Source organism: Pelodiscus sinensis, chromosome 2, assembly GCF_052426305.1.
Source record: "Pelodiscus sinensis isolate ZL-2025 chromosome 2, ASM5242630v1, whole genome shotgun sequence".
In the NCBI taxonomy this organism is placed as follows: domain Eukaryota; kingdom Metazoa; phylum Chordata; order Testudines; family Trionychidae; genus Pelodiscus; species Pelodiscus sinensis.
The window spans coordinates 187,301,026-187,318,491 of NC_143053.1; the positions used below are offsets into that span (position 1 = coordinate 187,301,026).

General features: G+C 43.2%; 1 protein-coding gene across 2 annotated transcripts in view; it reads right to left on the minus strand.

The window, feature by feature from the left end:
• Positions 1–8,833, minus strand: part of TGFBR2 (transforming growth factor beta receptor 2) — a 72,098-nt gene extending 63,265 nt beyond the window's left edge. Inside the window, exons 1-2 of one of the 2 annotated variants that reach the window (XM_075921978.2) lie at positions 8,199–8,833; positions 192–311 (exon numbers count right to left, since the gene is read on the minus strand). In XM_075921978.2, the coding sequence (XP_075778093.2) occupies positions 192–311; positions 8,199–8,307 (229 nt within the window). In that variant the 5' untranslated portion in view covers positions 8,308–8,833. The remainder of the gene's footprint in view (positions 1–191; positions 312–8,198) is intronic. The other variant, XM_075921979.2, reaches the window with a different exon arrangement.
• Between the last annotated feature and the right edge of the window lie 8,633 nt (positions 8,834–17,466).

Here is a 17,466-nt window from a genome sequence, read left to right on the forward strand (position 1 = left end):
TCTTCCTGAGCTTATATAGTTTGTGAAATGCTAGATTTGTAATGAAAGACATTAATATAACATAAAATACTATTCAAGTGTTTTGCTTTTCACATCTTCCTTTTCTGAGAGTCTGCCTATTCCCTTATCTGCTATATTGCCAGAATTCATTCTCCCCTTGGTTCCGCCCAAGTTAAAAGCCTTAATCATACCTTTGATCATGTCCAAGCATTCTGGAATTTTGGAAATTCTCTCTTCCCATGGCCTCTTGAAATCTCTACTCTCTAGACTCCAGGGAGTCCCAAATGCTGCAGCCAAATTACTTTCTTGTTCTGGGAAAGAGAACCATATCATTTTGTCTCTTGTAAGATATGAGAACACAAAAGGCTGCTCAGGGGAATTAGAGCCTCATAACTCAACAGTTGCTAGTTATTAATTCTAGAGGGCAGATCCTCAGTTGATATGAATCAGTGTAGCTTCATTGCCTTCAACAGAATCATGCTGATTTATGCCAGATGAGGACTTATCCTCGGTGTACTTCACTTGCACAAAGGCAGTTATCCAAGGTATCTATTAATGAGCCCTATGCATGTAAAGAGCCGTGCTGTGTCTTTACTTGGCTAATTGCTCTGAAAATGACACTGTGGCACCTTGCTACTTAGACATGTTCTTTGGGTGTATTCTCTCAAATTCACTTACTTTTCCAACAAAAATAAGTTTCTCTTCCTTTTCTTGGAAGAGGCAATACAGTCATGAGAGAGTGAGATGGATTTTATTTTGGCACCTGCATCAAAATAATTTCTAATTCAGTTCAGTTGCAGAGCCAAATTATGCCCTGAGATACAACAGTACACTTCATCAGTGCAGTTGTACAGGTGTAATGAGGTAGAGATTCTGAAAGATAATTTCTATCACTGGTGACAATGCATAAGCCAGAAAAATCATAGTTTGACCTACAAATCACAGGTTGAACTTGTGCCAGAGGCTGTTAGATATGCTTATATATTACACATACCAAATTCCATCTAGAATTTGCTGATTGTCAATACAACTGATTTACTATGTCATGTTTACAGTTTCTTTTCAAATTAGGACCACGCTTTAACTTCTTGACGTCTCAGTTTCCCCGTTTAAAAAAAAAAAAAAAAAATCAGGATATTGGTGCTTAACCACTTTTATAAAAACGTTTTGAAATGTACTGAGGAAAAGCATTTTTTAAGTGCCAAACACATATTAATAGAACATAGTGTTTTGTTGTTTTAGAATATTTCTCTTCAATACAGCAATACAAAAAATAAATTATACTAGTGTATTAGGATCACATTAGGTAAAGCAGAGCTACTCAACATGCATGCGGCCCACAGCCTGTTTGTTTGCGGCCCACGGTGCGATTTCGGTTTACACGAGGCACAACAAGCAGCCTGCGGGTGGGAGCCAAAACAAAAAAGTAGTCAATATAATGGTCTTCTGTAGATATGGTTTTAGTAGTTAAATTCCTGGACTGTCATTGCTCATTAAAAGTGCTGTAATATGGGTGGAAATTGGGTAAATACTGCATTTTCTTAATATCAGCAGAATTGACTTAAATGGGGCCTGCGTGTTGTGTAGTTTTGACTTAATCTTTGTATTCATGCCCATCAATGTGAAAGAAGCATATATATATTTGCATGTACATGCAACCACAGTTAAGTTGCGGCTGTCTGTATGCACTGTGAGTATCATTGTGGCCCCAAGGGCTTCCAAAGTTGAGTAGCCTTGAGGTAAAGGTTGTGAAAGGGCTATTCCATTGTATTATTTGATGTCTATGTACACTTAGAATACCTATTTGCAGGCAGGGACTGTCATTTTCTATGTGACTGAGTAATGCCTAGAATAATGGGGCCAGCTCTCAATTGGGTTCTGAAGCTGTTGCTGTAATATAAAGTGTAACAAAAATAATAATCTTGGAGCCATTACAATCACACACAATATCCAAACTAAAATCAATTGGATTCTAGACATTATCAGCTAATACTTTAACAAAACGTGTGCATATACCCCACTCTTACCCCATCTCAGCTAATACAAGTATTTATGTTACTTCACAAACATGTTGGGCCTGATTCACTACCAGCTGGCATTTTATGTAGCCATTTGCAACAGTACACAGTGAGCATTCTACTCTTAAGCGTGTTTATAATGTAACACACAGTGCAGTAAAGATAAAGGAAAACTGCTGGGTGTGTTGACAAAAGGATGCGGTGATTCTGGAAAGGTCAAAGGAAAGAGTCCTTTAATACACATGGAATGTTTGTGGGACAGAGGTAGATGGTGTTCTAATAACTATAATTGTATGTTAGCTTGTGAGATAAATGCAAAACATCAACCCTCAATGTGCATGTAACAATGGATCTGTTAGGTTTTAAGATAAAAACTGCTTTAAATGTCAGGAGCCAGATTCTCCTGTGAGTCAGAGGTACAGCTAACCTTAGAATCAACCCATTTCAAAGAATCAGAGAATCCTAGGGCTGGAAGAGACCTCAGGAGGTCATTGAGTCAAACCTAATGCTCCAGACGTGGCTTCACCAGTGTCAAATAAAGGGGAATAATAACTTCTCTAGATCTCATGGAAATGCTCCCCCTAATGCACGCTGCTAATATGCCAATAGCCTTCTTGGCTACAAGGGCACACTGTTGACTCATATCCAGCTTCTCATCTACTGTAATCCCTATGTCCTTTTCTGCTGAACTGCTACTTAGCCAGCTGGTCCCCAGCCTGTAACAATGCTGGGGATTCTTTCGTCCCAAGTGCAAGACTCTGCACTTATCCTTGTTGAACCTCAGATTTCTTTTGGCCCAATCCTCCAATTTGTCTACGTCACTCCAGATCCTATCCCCACCTTCCAACCCATTTAGTGGAAGCTGTGGAGGAATGAGCCCAACTCTCCTCTAACACACCCCATTATAACACTAGAATGACTCCATTATTTCAGTGCAGTTGCTTCACACACTTCTCTGAGAGTAGATGAGAAGAACTGGTCCCATAGAGACTGGACTTTTGGACCAGTTTTAAATAACTGATTTATAATATACCATATAATACATCTTATATTTATTATAATATGAAATAGATTAGAGACTCCATTCATTCTTAATGATGCCACGCATCCAAAAAGGAAAAGAGGAACAAATGAAAGAAGGCCATTCTAATCAGGTTAATTTAGGGAAGGATGCCAGCAGGAAAGGCTTGCTAACTGCCAGCTGTTTCAGCACAGGAAAAGAATTTTCCTCAACAACAATCATTCTGGGAGTGAAACTGGCTCCAATATCAGTATAAAGGGAGGAGCTGTGATATTACAGAAAACGCACAATAAAACAACAAATTGCAATTACAGTCACAAGATGACAAAGATGAAGGAAGTGGGAAATTAAAAAAAAAAAAAAAAAAAAAAAAACAGTCATAACGTGCCCCCCAGGAATTAGTCTTTTTTCCTTCAAATGCCAGTAACTTTTAGAATAAAAAAAAGCATCTGTACCGAGACTTTGTTTTAAACATATGCTTAGCTTTAAGGACTGTTAATCACGTGATTAAAAGCTGTCACATATAGAGATGGAATTAAGCGCGCGCACACACGCACATTTTTTAATTGTGTCCCTAATTATGAAAATTATTTTATTGTTTTAGTGTAGGGGTGGTAAAACTAGTCTGTTGGACCTTTTAATCTGTCCCACAAGCTCTCTCCAGGGAACGGGGTCAGGTGCTTGTCCTACTCTGGAGCTCCAGCCTAGGAGGAAGGATGGGGCCTCACCATGGCCGGCTCCGTGCAGCTTCCTGAAGCAGGGGTAGCCTGGGGGATCTGCACGCTTCCCGAAGCAGGGGTAGCCTGGGGGATCTGCACGCTTCCCCCATCCCAAGCATCAGCTCAGTAGCTATCACTGGCCAGAATCCATGGCCAATGGGAGTTATGGGGGCTAGAGACATTAACGGGTAACTGGTTAACCAGTTACCTGGTACGCAAAGAGCAACCCCTGCTCACAGCCTGCCTCGGGCAGAAGGATGCTACAGCCCCCGCAGGGCCCCTGCATGGGGCTGCTGGCTCCCAGCTCTGAACAGAGCAGCCAAAGCAAGGGGTAGGAGGGATACTCCAGCCCAGCCAGGCTAGAGTGCCTCCCTGCCTGCGCCTATTTGATCAGTTAACCAGTTAAACAATGTTTAACTAATTAAATGGGATTTTACATCCCTATCGAAAGCAGTGCCTGAAGACTGGGCAGGATGCAAAGCTAGAGTGGGAACGGGACACTGCTTCTAGGAGCCACTTCAGGTAAGTGCCTCCTGGAAGCAGCGGGGTGTGCCAACTGAACCATAAGCAGCACTTTGATTGGATGCAGAGGGAGTGCACAGCTCTCACAATCAATATTGTGAGCTATCAGCACACACTCACTTCACGTGCCTTGATTTAAGTGCATCACTTTAGTAATATCAATAGGAAAAAAAGATGAAGACAGAAAGCAGTGAAGACTGGCAACCCTGCACATGAGCAACAATAAACAAAATGTTTTGTGAGCCACACGTACAACCCTAATGGGCCATATGTGGCCGTTGGGCCCAGGTTGCCCACCACTGCCTTTAGTCTTAGCCTTCACTCCTTCCTGTATCCCAGCCCACCAATTTTGTGAGCATTCATGGCCCTCCATACAGTTTCCATACCAACATGTGGCCCTCAGGACAAACAAGTTTGCCCACCTCTGTTCTAGTATGTTTGAAATAGTCTGTTTTCCTGTCTATAGCTTTGTGTCAGACCTAATTTTCATGTATCACTTTCAATTGTGCAATTTCAGACAGCGGGTGCTACATTTTACTGGCATCTGTTCTGCTATTCTGTGTTTGTATCAGAAAACACACCTCAGAAAAATACTCATTGAAAACTTAGTTTGTGTCACTTACATGCAGACACTTACTGTAGAATATTTTGTTCACTACAATGACTCTGACATAGCCAGAACATGCACCTCAGTCCACATGCTCACATAAGCAGGAACTTTAACTGGACTATTGACTAAAATAAACAAAATGCTCAGTAATAAATTGTTTGCAGGATTGGACCCTTAATTTCTTAGAGTAAATCTTATCACTTCTAGCTGATAATGGAACCAAAAGTCAAAAGGGACTAGCTAAACAGTCCACTTTGTGATGCCTAACAAATAACTGAATATGAAACTATACTTCAAATACAGTATGTGTTCTGAAGTTTTTTTACTAACAATTTCTTTTACTAAACATTTCTACAAGAGTGCAGAAAAATAATCTTAAACTATTTCCAGTTATCTGTTTTCCAAACTAAAGCTGTTGAAACTGGTTTTCACAAAAGGATATAAAAAAGAAATATAGCAAAGGATGTTGAAAAAAACCACTATTTTTTCACTGAGGCTGTGTGTTACAAGAACCTACCTAGCACAACTTTTATTCCCATGATTAAATGAAGGTTACTACACCAATCACTTACTGGATTTTGCCACTTATTGATCAAAAGTGATATAAATGTAAACAAAACTCAAACGTAGCTAAACATATCATATATAAAACTCTTATATTATGATTAGCCCCCAAACAATATACTTCTTTACAACACAAAGTTTTACACTATTTTTATATATTTAGGTCCTAAACCAACAAACACACAAGTAATTTTGCACATATGTGGGACTTTGACAGGATTACTTACCTGCACAAAGTTATTCAAGTGTAAAAGTATGTGTAGAATTGAGACTTTATATGGTAGTTCTATATAATATATTTTACCAATATGGAACAATTCTTGAGTTTTTGCTGGTCTCATAGGATATGTCTACACTGCATTCCTCTTTCGAAAGAGGAATGCAAATGCAGCCAAGCAAAATTGCAAATGAAGTGCGAATTTACAAATCTTGCGCTTCATTTGCATAATGGCTTCCGGGCGCTTTTTCGAAATAACCCTTACTCCTTAAAAAATGAGGCTTAGGGTATTTCGAAAGAAGGGTTTTTTCTCAAAATAACCCCGTCAAGACAGAGGGTTTTTTTTTCGAAACAGGGTATTTAGACCAAAGGAACAAAACTGAGGACTCAAAGTAAAGCTTCCAAAAGACTTCTTCTAACAGTCCATGCAGTGATTACATATTAAAGGTCTAAGAATAGATGTTTATTGCTAATATGCACCGTGGAGTTAAATTAATAGCTAGAAATGAAACTTTTGGAATTTTATTTGGTAACCATCTGAATTTTTTTATCTCTTTATTAATGGACCCCTCACAATCACTATGCAACCCAATTTCAATAGCATGTTCTAGAGCCTAGTCCTTTAGACACTTAGGCTGCGTCTAAACTGGCAAGTTTTTCCGCAAATTTGCGGAAAAACTTGCCAGCTGTCTACACTGGCCACTTGATTTTGCACAAAAGCACTGACGTTCTACTGTCTGAAATCAGTGCTTCTTGCACAAATACTTTGACGTTCCTGTTCGGGCAAAAGCCCTTTTCCGGAAATGTTTTTGCGCAAGAGGGCCAGTGTAGACAGCTAAAAACTATTTTGCACAAAAAAGCCCAGATGGCGAAAATGGCGATCGGGGCTTTCTTGCACAAAACCTCATCTAGATTGGCACGGATGCTTTTCCGCAAAAAGTGCTTTTGCGGAAAAGCATCAGTGCCAGTCTAGACGCTCTTTTCCGCAAATGCTTTTAACGGAAAAACTTTTCCATTAAAAGCATTTGCGGAAAATCATGCCAATCTAGACGTAGCCTTAGGGTATGTCTACACTGCAATATTTTTTTTAAATAACTAGCGTTATTCCAAAATAACTTAGCCTGCGTCTCCACTGCAGGCAGTTATTTTGAATTAATGTCAAAATACTGTCAAGCTGAAGGACATCTTATTCAGACTCCTGTAACCCTCATTGTACGAGGAATAAAGGAAGTCAGAGGAAGAGTGCTCTATTATTTCAGAGTTAAGTCTTGCAGTGTAGACGCAAGATGTAACTTTACACATGTAAATGTCCTACTGAGGTATCACTTGGATAAGGCTTTGTGGGCTACATCTCCAACTTGTAAGTTTTTCAGGCCAAAGAAACTTGTTTTCACATAAGTCTGCAATGTAGTTTGATCACCCAATGCACAACATAAATATATTGCTAACGGTAACACGAGCCATGTCCTTAACATAGCCAGGGATGTACAGTACAATTAAAAATTCCCTCCACAGGGATGTAAAAAGTAATGAAAAGCAAACAAACAAAGGTATTAACTTTTAGGAATGCGTTGAATACTAAAAGAATACCTGAAGTTTCATAGAGTTTAAGGCCAAGAGGGCCCATCGATTCATCAAGTCCCACCTTTTGTATATCACAGGCCATTACATTTCACCCAGTTTATAGAAACCCCTATATTAAGCCCAAGGACCAAGACACTTCAGTCCTCAGGAGACTAAACCGTAGGTGCCACAGACAAGCTACAGGAGAGACGAGCTTGCCGCCAATGCCCAAAGACTTGCAATAGCAAGAAACTGAGAGTTTTCAGCAACTGCTTCAGATCAGCACTTAATGGACAATTGCATATAGTGAGGGAACAAAAAATTAGTTCATGTTTAGACACTGTTGCATGTTTGGCAAGATCAATTTGCCTGGATCTAGACCCAGGGCAAGGGAGAGGCAGCAAATCGGGGGTACACCCAGGGAGGCAGGGGTGCAATACTCCGCGGCCTTAACAGGAGGATCTCAGATGAACTCCTTGAGCGCCAATGCCACTTTCTCCATCCGCCTGCATCCCAGGTGTCAGGTTCCTGGGCCACCGATGCCACCTAACGCCCCGAGCAGCGCTGCTCAGCCCCAGGGGGCATCCCGCAAGTGAGCGGGTTAAGCTCTGTCACTCGCCGCCCTAGGGCGACAGCGGCAGGAAGGGGCGGCGTGGGGGGAGGGCAGCCCGCTGAGGCATAGCGGAGGAGCATGTCCCCAGCACCGTGGGGCCAGGTGAGGAGGCTGCTGCAGCGGCTCCCTGCTCGATAACCCCCCCGCACTCCGCTCCCGAACTCCGCCGCGCACCGGGCTCGCCCCGCAGCAGTCCCCCTCCCCCGCGCTTCCTGCCAGCTCCCGTGCGAGCCCCGACCCGCCCGGGCTCGCGCCCCCTCGGCCAAGCAGCTGTCAAGCGCGCGGGGGGGGGGGGGGGCGAAGAGGAGACGCGCAGCCGGGACACAGGGGCGGGGGGAGGCTGCCACTTACCTGAGTCCCGCGCCACAGGGGGGCTGGTGCTGCCCGCGAGCGCCCAGCACGCGCAAGCCTGGAGCAGCAGCAGCAGCAGCGCCAGGCTCCGGAGGCGATCCCGGCTCATAGTCTCGCCCGCTCCGCATAGGAAGCCGAGGCAAGAAGTCGGGCTCCTGGGGGAGGAGGGAGGGAAGCGAGGGCTGCGCGCCCCGGGCCGGCCGGGGAGAGAGGGGAGGCCGCGGCAGCTGCAGCTGAGCTGCCCTCTCTGGGACTCAGCGCGGCCGGGCTGACTCACTCCGCTTCGCTTCAGCGCCGCAGGGGGAACAGGAAATCTTCAACTTCGCAAACAGCTGGGCAGGACTTGCTCGCTCCGGTACGGGCTCCCCGCCCCTCCCTGGCCGCTGTCACTCAGCTGCCCTAGGCCAGCCCCTCGCAGGGCTCGCAGACACCGCAAACACCCACTAGCCAGCCACAGCGCCTGTCCCGCGCCCGGGCTGTGGGTAGAGGCGTAGTTGTCCTGCCTAGGAAGAGAAGTAGGGAGAGTTTCCCCAGAGCCACATGACCAAGGCTTGTAATAGCCTGTTAGTGGTGCATTGAGGGGCCCTGGTGTTCGGCGCTGTACAATCAGCCCGATCCAGCCATGTGTTCCAAGTGGGCAGACTGCTCCCCGGCTCACTGGCCTGCTTGCTGACTCCACTAGGGCTCCTCTGGTGGCATTCCACCTGTGTGTTTCACTGGGGCAGTCAGAGCCACAAAGATCAAACCTCGCCGGCAGGTGACATAATCAAGGGGGAAGGGAGGTTGAAGTGACAGTAATAACAGGAAATGTTAGTACAGACTGCCTTGTACTGAGTTTTTAGAAACAAGCCAGGCACTAGCAACCATTACAGTCATAACCACTTGTCGCCTGCCCCCCTTGTGTTTTGTTCCAGACTTGAAAATAGGTTGCATATTTTGCAGAAAAAAAAAGTTAAAAGGAAATAAACAAAAACGTGCCTGCAAATGGACTCAATTTGCTAGTGGAAGGAAAACGGCCTTGAAAAAGCAAAATTGAGGTTTGCAATGAAAATGGAGAAATTCACATTCTCCTGTTCTTTTAGGCACAAAATCACCAGAAACTTGAAAATGGTGAATGTTTTCACAAATATGTTTATGAACATTTTTTCAAATCCTGGCAGTACACTAAAACATTCACATGCTAAAATAAAATTGATGAAGTAATGACTACTAGCTGTAGTGTATGTATTGACATGTTTATATATGTGCAACTGGCTCACGTGCTGTTCTTTAACTGTCTCAGGAACCTACTACATCAGTAAAGGAGCATGACTTTGGGATGTTTTACATACATTGTAGATATGCAAGGTTGGTAAAACTCATCAGCTTCCTTCCCTGATCCAGCCCAAATAACCAGGCTTCCTCCTCCCCTAGGAATCAGGATGAGAAGACATAACATTTTAGGGATGGAATCAGTACAATGCAACCATTCACCACTTATATCACAACCACAGACCATGTGATTTACTGGATGTTTGCAGTGAATAGGCACTGGAAGTCACTAAAAATGCTGCCACTGGACATGAAGTAACTTTTAAAAGTATATTCAGTTTTAGTATATGGGTTGTGGATATTACAGTAGAACCTCAGAGTTACGACTACCTGGGAATGAAGTGATTCATAACTCTGAAATGTTTAATAGTCTAAGCATTTTAAAGACTTAACAAAACATGTAGATGGCATCATGAGATTTCGTGGGCACAACCTACTTCTTCAGATGACCAGAATGTTGGATGTCCAGAACCAAGAATAACACTGAATAAAACATTATCATTGATCTTTCAAATATTTACAATGGAACATTGACTTAATATAAAACATAAGAATGGCCATACTGGGTTAGACCATCTAGCCCAGTATTCTGTCTGCTGATAGTGGCCGATACCAGATGCATCACAGAGAGGGAACACAACAGGTAATCATCACGTGATCCCTCTCCTGTCATCGATCTCCAGACAAATAGAGGCTGGGGACACCATTCCTACCCATCCTGACTAATAGCCATAGATAAACCTAACCTCCATGAATCTATCTAGCTTTTATTTTAAACCCTGTTAAAGTCCTATTCTTCACAACATCCTCTGGCAAGTAGTTCCACAGGTTGACTGTGCACTGAGTGAAGAAAAACTTCATTTTGTTTGTTTTAAACCTGCTGTCTATTAATTTCATTTGGTGATTCCTAGTTCTTATATTGTGGGAATAAGTAAATAACTTTTCCTTAATCACTTTTTTTCCACACCAGTCATGATTTTATAGATCTCTATCATATCCTGCTTTAGTCTCCTCTTTTCTAAGCTGAAAAGTCCAAGTCTTTTATCTTTCTTCATAATCCATATAGCTTTGAAACTTTGCTACACAAAAGAAAAATGCTGCTTTCCCTTTGTTTTTTATGTTCAACATAGTACATTACTGTATTTATTTTATTTTATTGCCTCTGCTGCTACCTGACTCTGTATTTCCAGGTCCAGATGAGGTGTGTGCTTGACTGGTCAATTTGGAAGTCTGGTATTCATAACTCTGAGGTTTGTTGTACTCTCCTCACACATATACAGATGTGTATGGACTGGAAAATAAACTGCTGCACACAGCGATATTTGGAGACTCTGTTGTGATTCAGCTGAGTCTTGATTACAACATTTGATATGGATACAGAGCTGAGTATTTCAGATATGGGGACTAAACCTAGGCAGGGGTCCTCAAATGTTGTGATACCGCAACCCCCCCTTTAAGTTGCTCACGACCCCCCGGGGGGTCAGGACCCACAGTTTGAGAAACTCAGCCTTAAGGGACAGTGTGTGTGTGTGTATGTACATGTACCATATCAACCGTTTATGAAGTTTGAAGGATTTACACAATGTATGTAATTGGTCAATAACTTAGACTTCAGAAATCTCATTATGTTTTTACATAAATTTGGTTCTAAAATATATTTACACAGTGTAGTCATAGTTTATATTGTGAATTCTCAGACTTCACTAAGAGGTTTTTCCATTTCTTCTTTTTGTTTTGTTTACTCAAGATTCTCTCAGACAAAACTGCCTTCTTGAAGTTGGTGGAAAATTTGCCTCAGTAACACTTGAGTATAGATGAGAGGTGGGGTATTTTTATAAATTCATAGTGTAACATCACTGTGTTGCAAACTGGTCATATTTTTAGTAACTTGGCTACATATTATTAATAGCACCTTTCATTGTACATTGTAGCAATACAGTTCTCTAACTGTGAACCACAGAGTACTTGCTAGTGGACTGGAAATTTGGCTTATCACATGGTGTAGCATCTCATCTATTTCCCCATGCTAACTTGCATGATTACAAGAAGCTATGAATTAATTAAATATTCATTCATTTCAAATGCTAGTTTTCCATATAAATAATTGCTATGGTTGCCAAAGGAATGTTACATGGCTATGAAGAGAGAGGGGAAGAATGGTTGTACAATCACAAGTTGGAGATCAAGTGTTTTTTGTTTTTTTAAGATGGGGGCTGCTCTGTGAGAAGGCTTGTGGATCACTGTCAAAACATAGTAAATTCTTGCTTGGATCGCTCTACAGGAAAATTAACTACCTGGACCAAAATTTATATAGCACTCATACTAACAAGCAAAAAGTAATGCAATTCAGAGTTGTACTTTCACAAAGATGTACCTGGGTTGTGGTATACTTACACACAAGGGTCCTGTTCCTGCCTTTCTTTAGCACCTAAAGATCCCATGCTTAGGCCCAAACTCACTTTAGTCAGGATTTCCTGGACAACTGAAAATATATAAAACAATGCTAAAGCTGGTTACTTTGTTCCAGTTCCTTATTAACGGTTTTCATTTCCTTATTCACAGACTGGAGTTGCCTATTTATTTCTAAGTCAAAAGGGTGAATAATAAACTTTAGTCAGACATAGGTGAGGGAGGCCAAATAATGCAAACTTCAGATGTATCTAGAAAAGAAGTTTAGGAAGTGTTCTCTTTTCAGTGGTCACAGCTGTTGTTTTCTTCAACAATTGTATATACAGTGCTGTATGGCACAGGAACAAAATGTTATGACTGAATACTTAAAAATACTGTTAATTATAAATGGTTAATGTTGTCATAGTTGCTTTGGGAGAAATAGGTTAAATATATATGAAGTTTGCGATCCCCAAAGAAAACAGCAGTGACTCTTTGATACCTTAGATAGAAACACCAGTATGTACAAAGTAAGAGTGAGAATATGTATTATGCAATCCGTACAGTTTTCTGTGACAGAATCTGTCATTAGGGTTGCCAGAATGGTTTAACCAAAAATACTGAACACCCAAAAAAAAAAAAAACCACCAGGGAAAAAATTCTGTTGAGGAAAAAAAGGGGGAGATCAAAATTGTTGAGCAAAAAAAACCCGGAGACCAGGCAACCCTATCTGGAATTTTCATCTATGTACAAAACACATTTTTCTATGTGTACTAAGGCCTGTGTGAAAGTGCACTATCAATAGAAACCAAAAACTGAGCTGTGGGCTCTCTGCTAATCAACTAGAAAACATTTGATTCTCTCCTAAGCAACCGCACAAATGCACAGCTGATAGGAAACAAGGTGTGTGTGATCTTGTGAAATCACCGCCTAGCATGCTGACCAATATTGTCACATTAGTTTCTTGTATTCCCCTGTCAGTTTGTTGTTTTCTCCATTTGTGGACTTGTCTTATGCTTATAGTAAATGGTTTGGAAATGTCTTTTTGTTCTATGTTTGTACAATGCCTAGCATGATGGGTTCCTGATGTAAGACTCTATCTTCTAGGTAGTATGATAATTCAATAAGAACATAGTTATCTACTAGGGTATGTCTACACTATAAAGTTAATTCAAACTAACAGATGTTAGTTCGAATTAACTTTGATAGGCACTACACATACAAACCGCTAGTTCAAACTTAATTCGAACTAGCGGAGCGCTTAATTCGAACTAGGTAAACCTCATTCTACGAGGACTAACACCTAGTTCGAATTAAGTAGTTTGAATTAAGGGATGTGTAGCCACTTAATTCGAACTAGTGGGAGGCTAGCCCTTCCCAGGTTCCCCCTGGTGGCCACTCTGGTCACAACCAGGAAAACTCCTCTCCTCTCCCCCAGCCCTTAAAGGGGTAGACTTTGGCCAGACGGCACTTTCCAGAGACAGCCCTGCCAGCAGTCTCTGCCCCTGACCGAGAGGCCGCACGATGAGCCAGGCAGGCAGTGCCAGCGACATGTCCCCCGCCCAGTCCCCCAGCACCCAGGAGCCAGCCAGGGGACATAGACGGCGCGCGGCCTCCTGGACTAGTGCGGAGGTCATGGAATAGGAAGCCTAATCCAAACTACCTAACTGTGAACCGCGTGCCGTGTGTAGCCGCGGGCACGGAGTCCGAACTAGCGGACATTTAAAAATGGCGGCGTCCAGCAAAATGCAAATGAAGCCTGGGAAATTCAAATCCCGGGCTTCATTTGCAACTCCGGTTGCCTACTTTAACCACCCTAGTTTGAACTAGGGTGGTAGTGTAGACATACCCTAAGTCCTAACCTGATGCCCTGCCGGCACCTGTTCCGGCCAGCCTTAACTCGGTTCAGCAAAACGCTAATTCGAACTAGTTTTTAGGTCTAGATGCACTAGTTAGAATTAGCTTAGTTCGAATTAACTAATTCGAATTAAGTTAGTTCAAATTAGTGCTGTAGTGTAGACATACCCCTATATATTTGAGAGAGTTTGTTTGTCTATAAGCAAGTCCGTCTGTTTGTTCAAGACTTCCTCCTAAATGGTAAGAGTGAGGACTGCCAAATTTGGTATGGGTTTGGCTTTGCGGGGGCACATAAAACCATGCAGAAAAGAGATAGGATCACCAGGCAGGTGAAACGGGTTGGGTCAGGGGCACAGCCTCTCCCTTCATGGACTGCCCCAGCCCTGAGACTCCTACCTTTAGGTGCCCTTTAGGAGGAATGGGCAGGGGGAACTGCTGGCTGTTCCTCTATGTCAAGGAGTGAGGAGCAAGTGTACAGTTTGCTCCATTCCTCAATCTGGCAGGGGAACACAGGGGGCAAACCACCTTGGACCTGTCTCAGCTTGAGGACATGCATCCCTCCCCCAGCTGTCCCCACTGGAGCTGCAGTGGCCATAGAGAGGTGCTTCTCACCTGGCCCCAAGCTGATGTGGTAAGAGAGGGCTGGGGTCATCTTCTCTTCCCAGGGCAGCCTGCAAACTGTACCCCTCATCTCCAGCACCACCCCAGAGTAATGATTTAATTTTAATTTTATTTTCCAAAAAAAACCCCAAATTGAATTAAAGACACCAGCAACACAGGGTATATTTTCTAATAATAATAATAAATAAGCATTTAACCCAGATATGAGACCAATTTCTTCCTTAGCCTTAATCCAAATAGTTAAAATACAGGTTGGACCTCTCTGCTCCAGCACCCTCAGGACCTGACTGGTCCCAGATGAGGGATTTTGCCGGACCATTCTGCTGTCGTCCTGGCTGGCTTCCCACCTACTGTAGGCTCCACTGCCCTGCCAACCCCCCAGGCAGCCTTGTGCCAGGACTCCCCCTCCCCCCGCCTCCCCCGCCTGTCCCCCAGCAGCCGTATGCCAGAGCTCTTGGCTCCCCCAGGCACCACTCCTGCAGCTCCCAGTCCTGCCAGGCAGTCAGATGATGGGTCTCCCAACCCCACTGGGCAGCCCTGCTGCTGTGCGCTGGGTGATCCTGCTAGGAACTTGCTGCAGGCAGTCTGCTGCCCTGTTGGCTCCACTGGGCTCCCTACTGCTGGCCCTTCGTTGCAGCTTTCTGGTCCTGCAACATCTGTGCCTGGCCATATATGTTGCTGGACCAAAGAGTCCCAGTTTAAGGAATTGCAACCTGTAAAACAAACTTAATGCCTCACATCACTCAGGCCCATCTATTAAAACAAAACAAAACATCACTAGTATTCCTGGATAATTTTTTACTGCAGTGGCAGCTGAAGCTTTATATAATTTTAGGAGCCCATGTAAAAACCACACAGGACAAAGGGTTTCTCTCCTCTAGCCCAACTCTCTTGTACCATTTTATTCTTAACATGTGCCTGCCAAACTTCTACACAAATCTCATTCAAAGAAATGAATTTGTAGTATCCCCATTTCTGAAGTTTCACGAAGACACCACATCATTGTTTCAACTGTATTAAAAGTGCCATGAGACTTTCAGCCCAAAGTCATCCCACTGACACTGAGAAGTTGCTATGTTTCCCCACTAAGCCACTATTTGAATTAGCTTTTGGGTAGGGATAGCTTCACTCAGGTTAAGAATCTTATTACAGTATGTTAACCAGAGTCATTGATGCAAAGCTGAGGTCTGTACAACTGCACCTACATAAGACCCTGTTCATGATGAGGTGGTGATGGCATAAGTGTTTACCATGAAACTTCCTAAAATCAATGTGTGTTGTACAATAACTGATTGGCGATACTTAGAGGGTATGTCTACACTATGGGATAAAGTCGAATTAGGATTTGCAACTTCAGCTACGTTGACCAGAGTGTAGCGTGTCTTCATGAGACCCGCTAATTTGAACCCTGGAAAATCAAGAGCAGCAGCTTTAATCTTTTCTGTAGTGTAGACGTACCTCAATAGAGCTATATTCCATCTAAGTATGTTGTCTGGTCCAAATAGGCTGATTTTGCCAGAATTTTATTTCAGAAGGAAACTGGGTAAAAAAACTCCTGACAAGGTCAAACAATCCTGTTTTTACATTGTCAAAATGAAACATTTGGCATTTTCAACCATATTCTCATGTTGAAAAATTGTAAGTTGTATTGCATATTAAATAACAATTTTTTAAAAAAGTCTTGATGATTTTTTTCGGACTTCTACATAGATCATTTTGAAAATTTTCAAAGTCAAATTCTGAAATATCAAACCTCTTTGTGAAGTGGAACGTCTATCCTCCACACAACTCTAATCAGGAATAGGTGTCCAGGCCAGGGATGGGGTGCGGGGTCTGGGGGGAAGGGAGGGTACACAAGGGGAATAGGAGTGTGAGGAGAACGAGGGTGGGGTGCTTACCTGGTGCCATGCTCCCAGGGGGAACATGTGGCTCCGCACTCCCTGCCGCAGCTAGGCACCACCCCCTGCCACTATGGGAGCAGTGGAGGGAAAACAAACTCCTGACGAGTACTTTGCTGTGTAGCCATTCCTCTAGCTGGGGTGTAGGGGGACAGCAGTGCGCAGAGCTGCTTCCTTCTCCCTCTGCTAGGATCCGAACCATACGGGTTCCCATATCAGGGACACCTGGATTAGGGAAGTTCATGTGTACTATCAAGTGGGGGAAGACAGCATAGCATCCTACAGCCAGCAGGAGAGGGAAGTTTGGTCTGGGTTATACTTTTCAAACAATATATTGCAAAGGTTTACTGGTCTATAAAGCTGGGGGTAGGGAGGGTTGAATCTCAAGTGATGATAATATTGACACTACTGATTATATTTAATATTACTCTAATGGTACACTGGTGATTAAAATCACTATGATCTGTATGTATTTATAAGGCATTATAGATACTCGTTGAAATTAGGCTGAACATGCTGGTAGACTAAGAGGCTACATCTACACTGCAGAGTTTTTGCACAAAAACCAGCTATTTTTGTGCAAAAACTTGGGAAGCGTCCACACCTCAATTACATTTTTGCGCAAGAAAATTTACCATGAATTGACAGAACAGTTGGATTATTGAGCAAAAGAGTTGTTGAGCAAAAAGGTGTGTGTGGACGGGCAGCAGGAGTTTTTTGTGTAAAAACAGCCTATCGAAAGAAGCACAGGTGCCCTGGTGGCCATTCTGTGAATGGCCATCATAGCTTTCTGGTGAGAGGGTGTCCATGAAGTCTGGACACTCTCTTGCAGAAAAGCGCATTGCTTTTCTGATGCGCTTTTGCAGTGTGGATGCGCTTTTGAGCAAGAAGTTATTGCAGAAGCTCTCTTCTGCAAAAAGCTTCTTGCGCAAGAAGCCTGCAGCGTAGTCGTAGCCGGATTGTCCCAGACTGGGAGCTTTCCCAGCGAAGCATTGTGAAGCACCTGGAGCAGGCAGTGACACAACCTCTCACTGATCTGGATTGTAACCTACATCATCACAGTGCAGAGATGCTGACAGAATTTCCAGATCCCTGGGCAAGGTGGGAAGGGGGTAAGTTCTGGGACCTTGGAAGGGTTAGGGTCTCAGGTGGAAAATGGGAGGTTGGGGCTTACCTCTCCTAGTCAGCCCTTC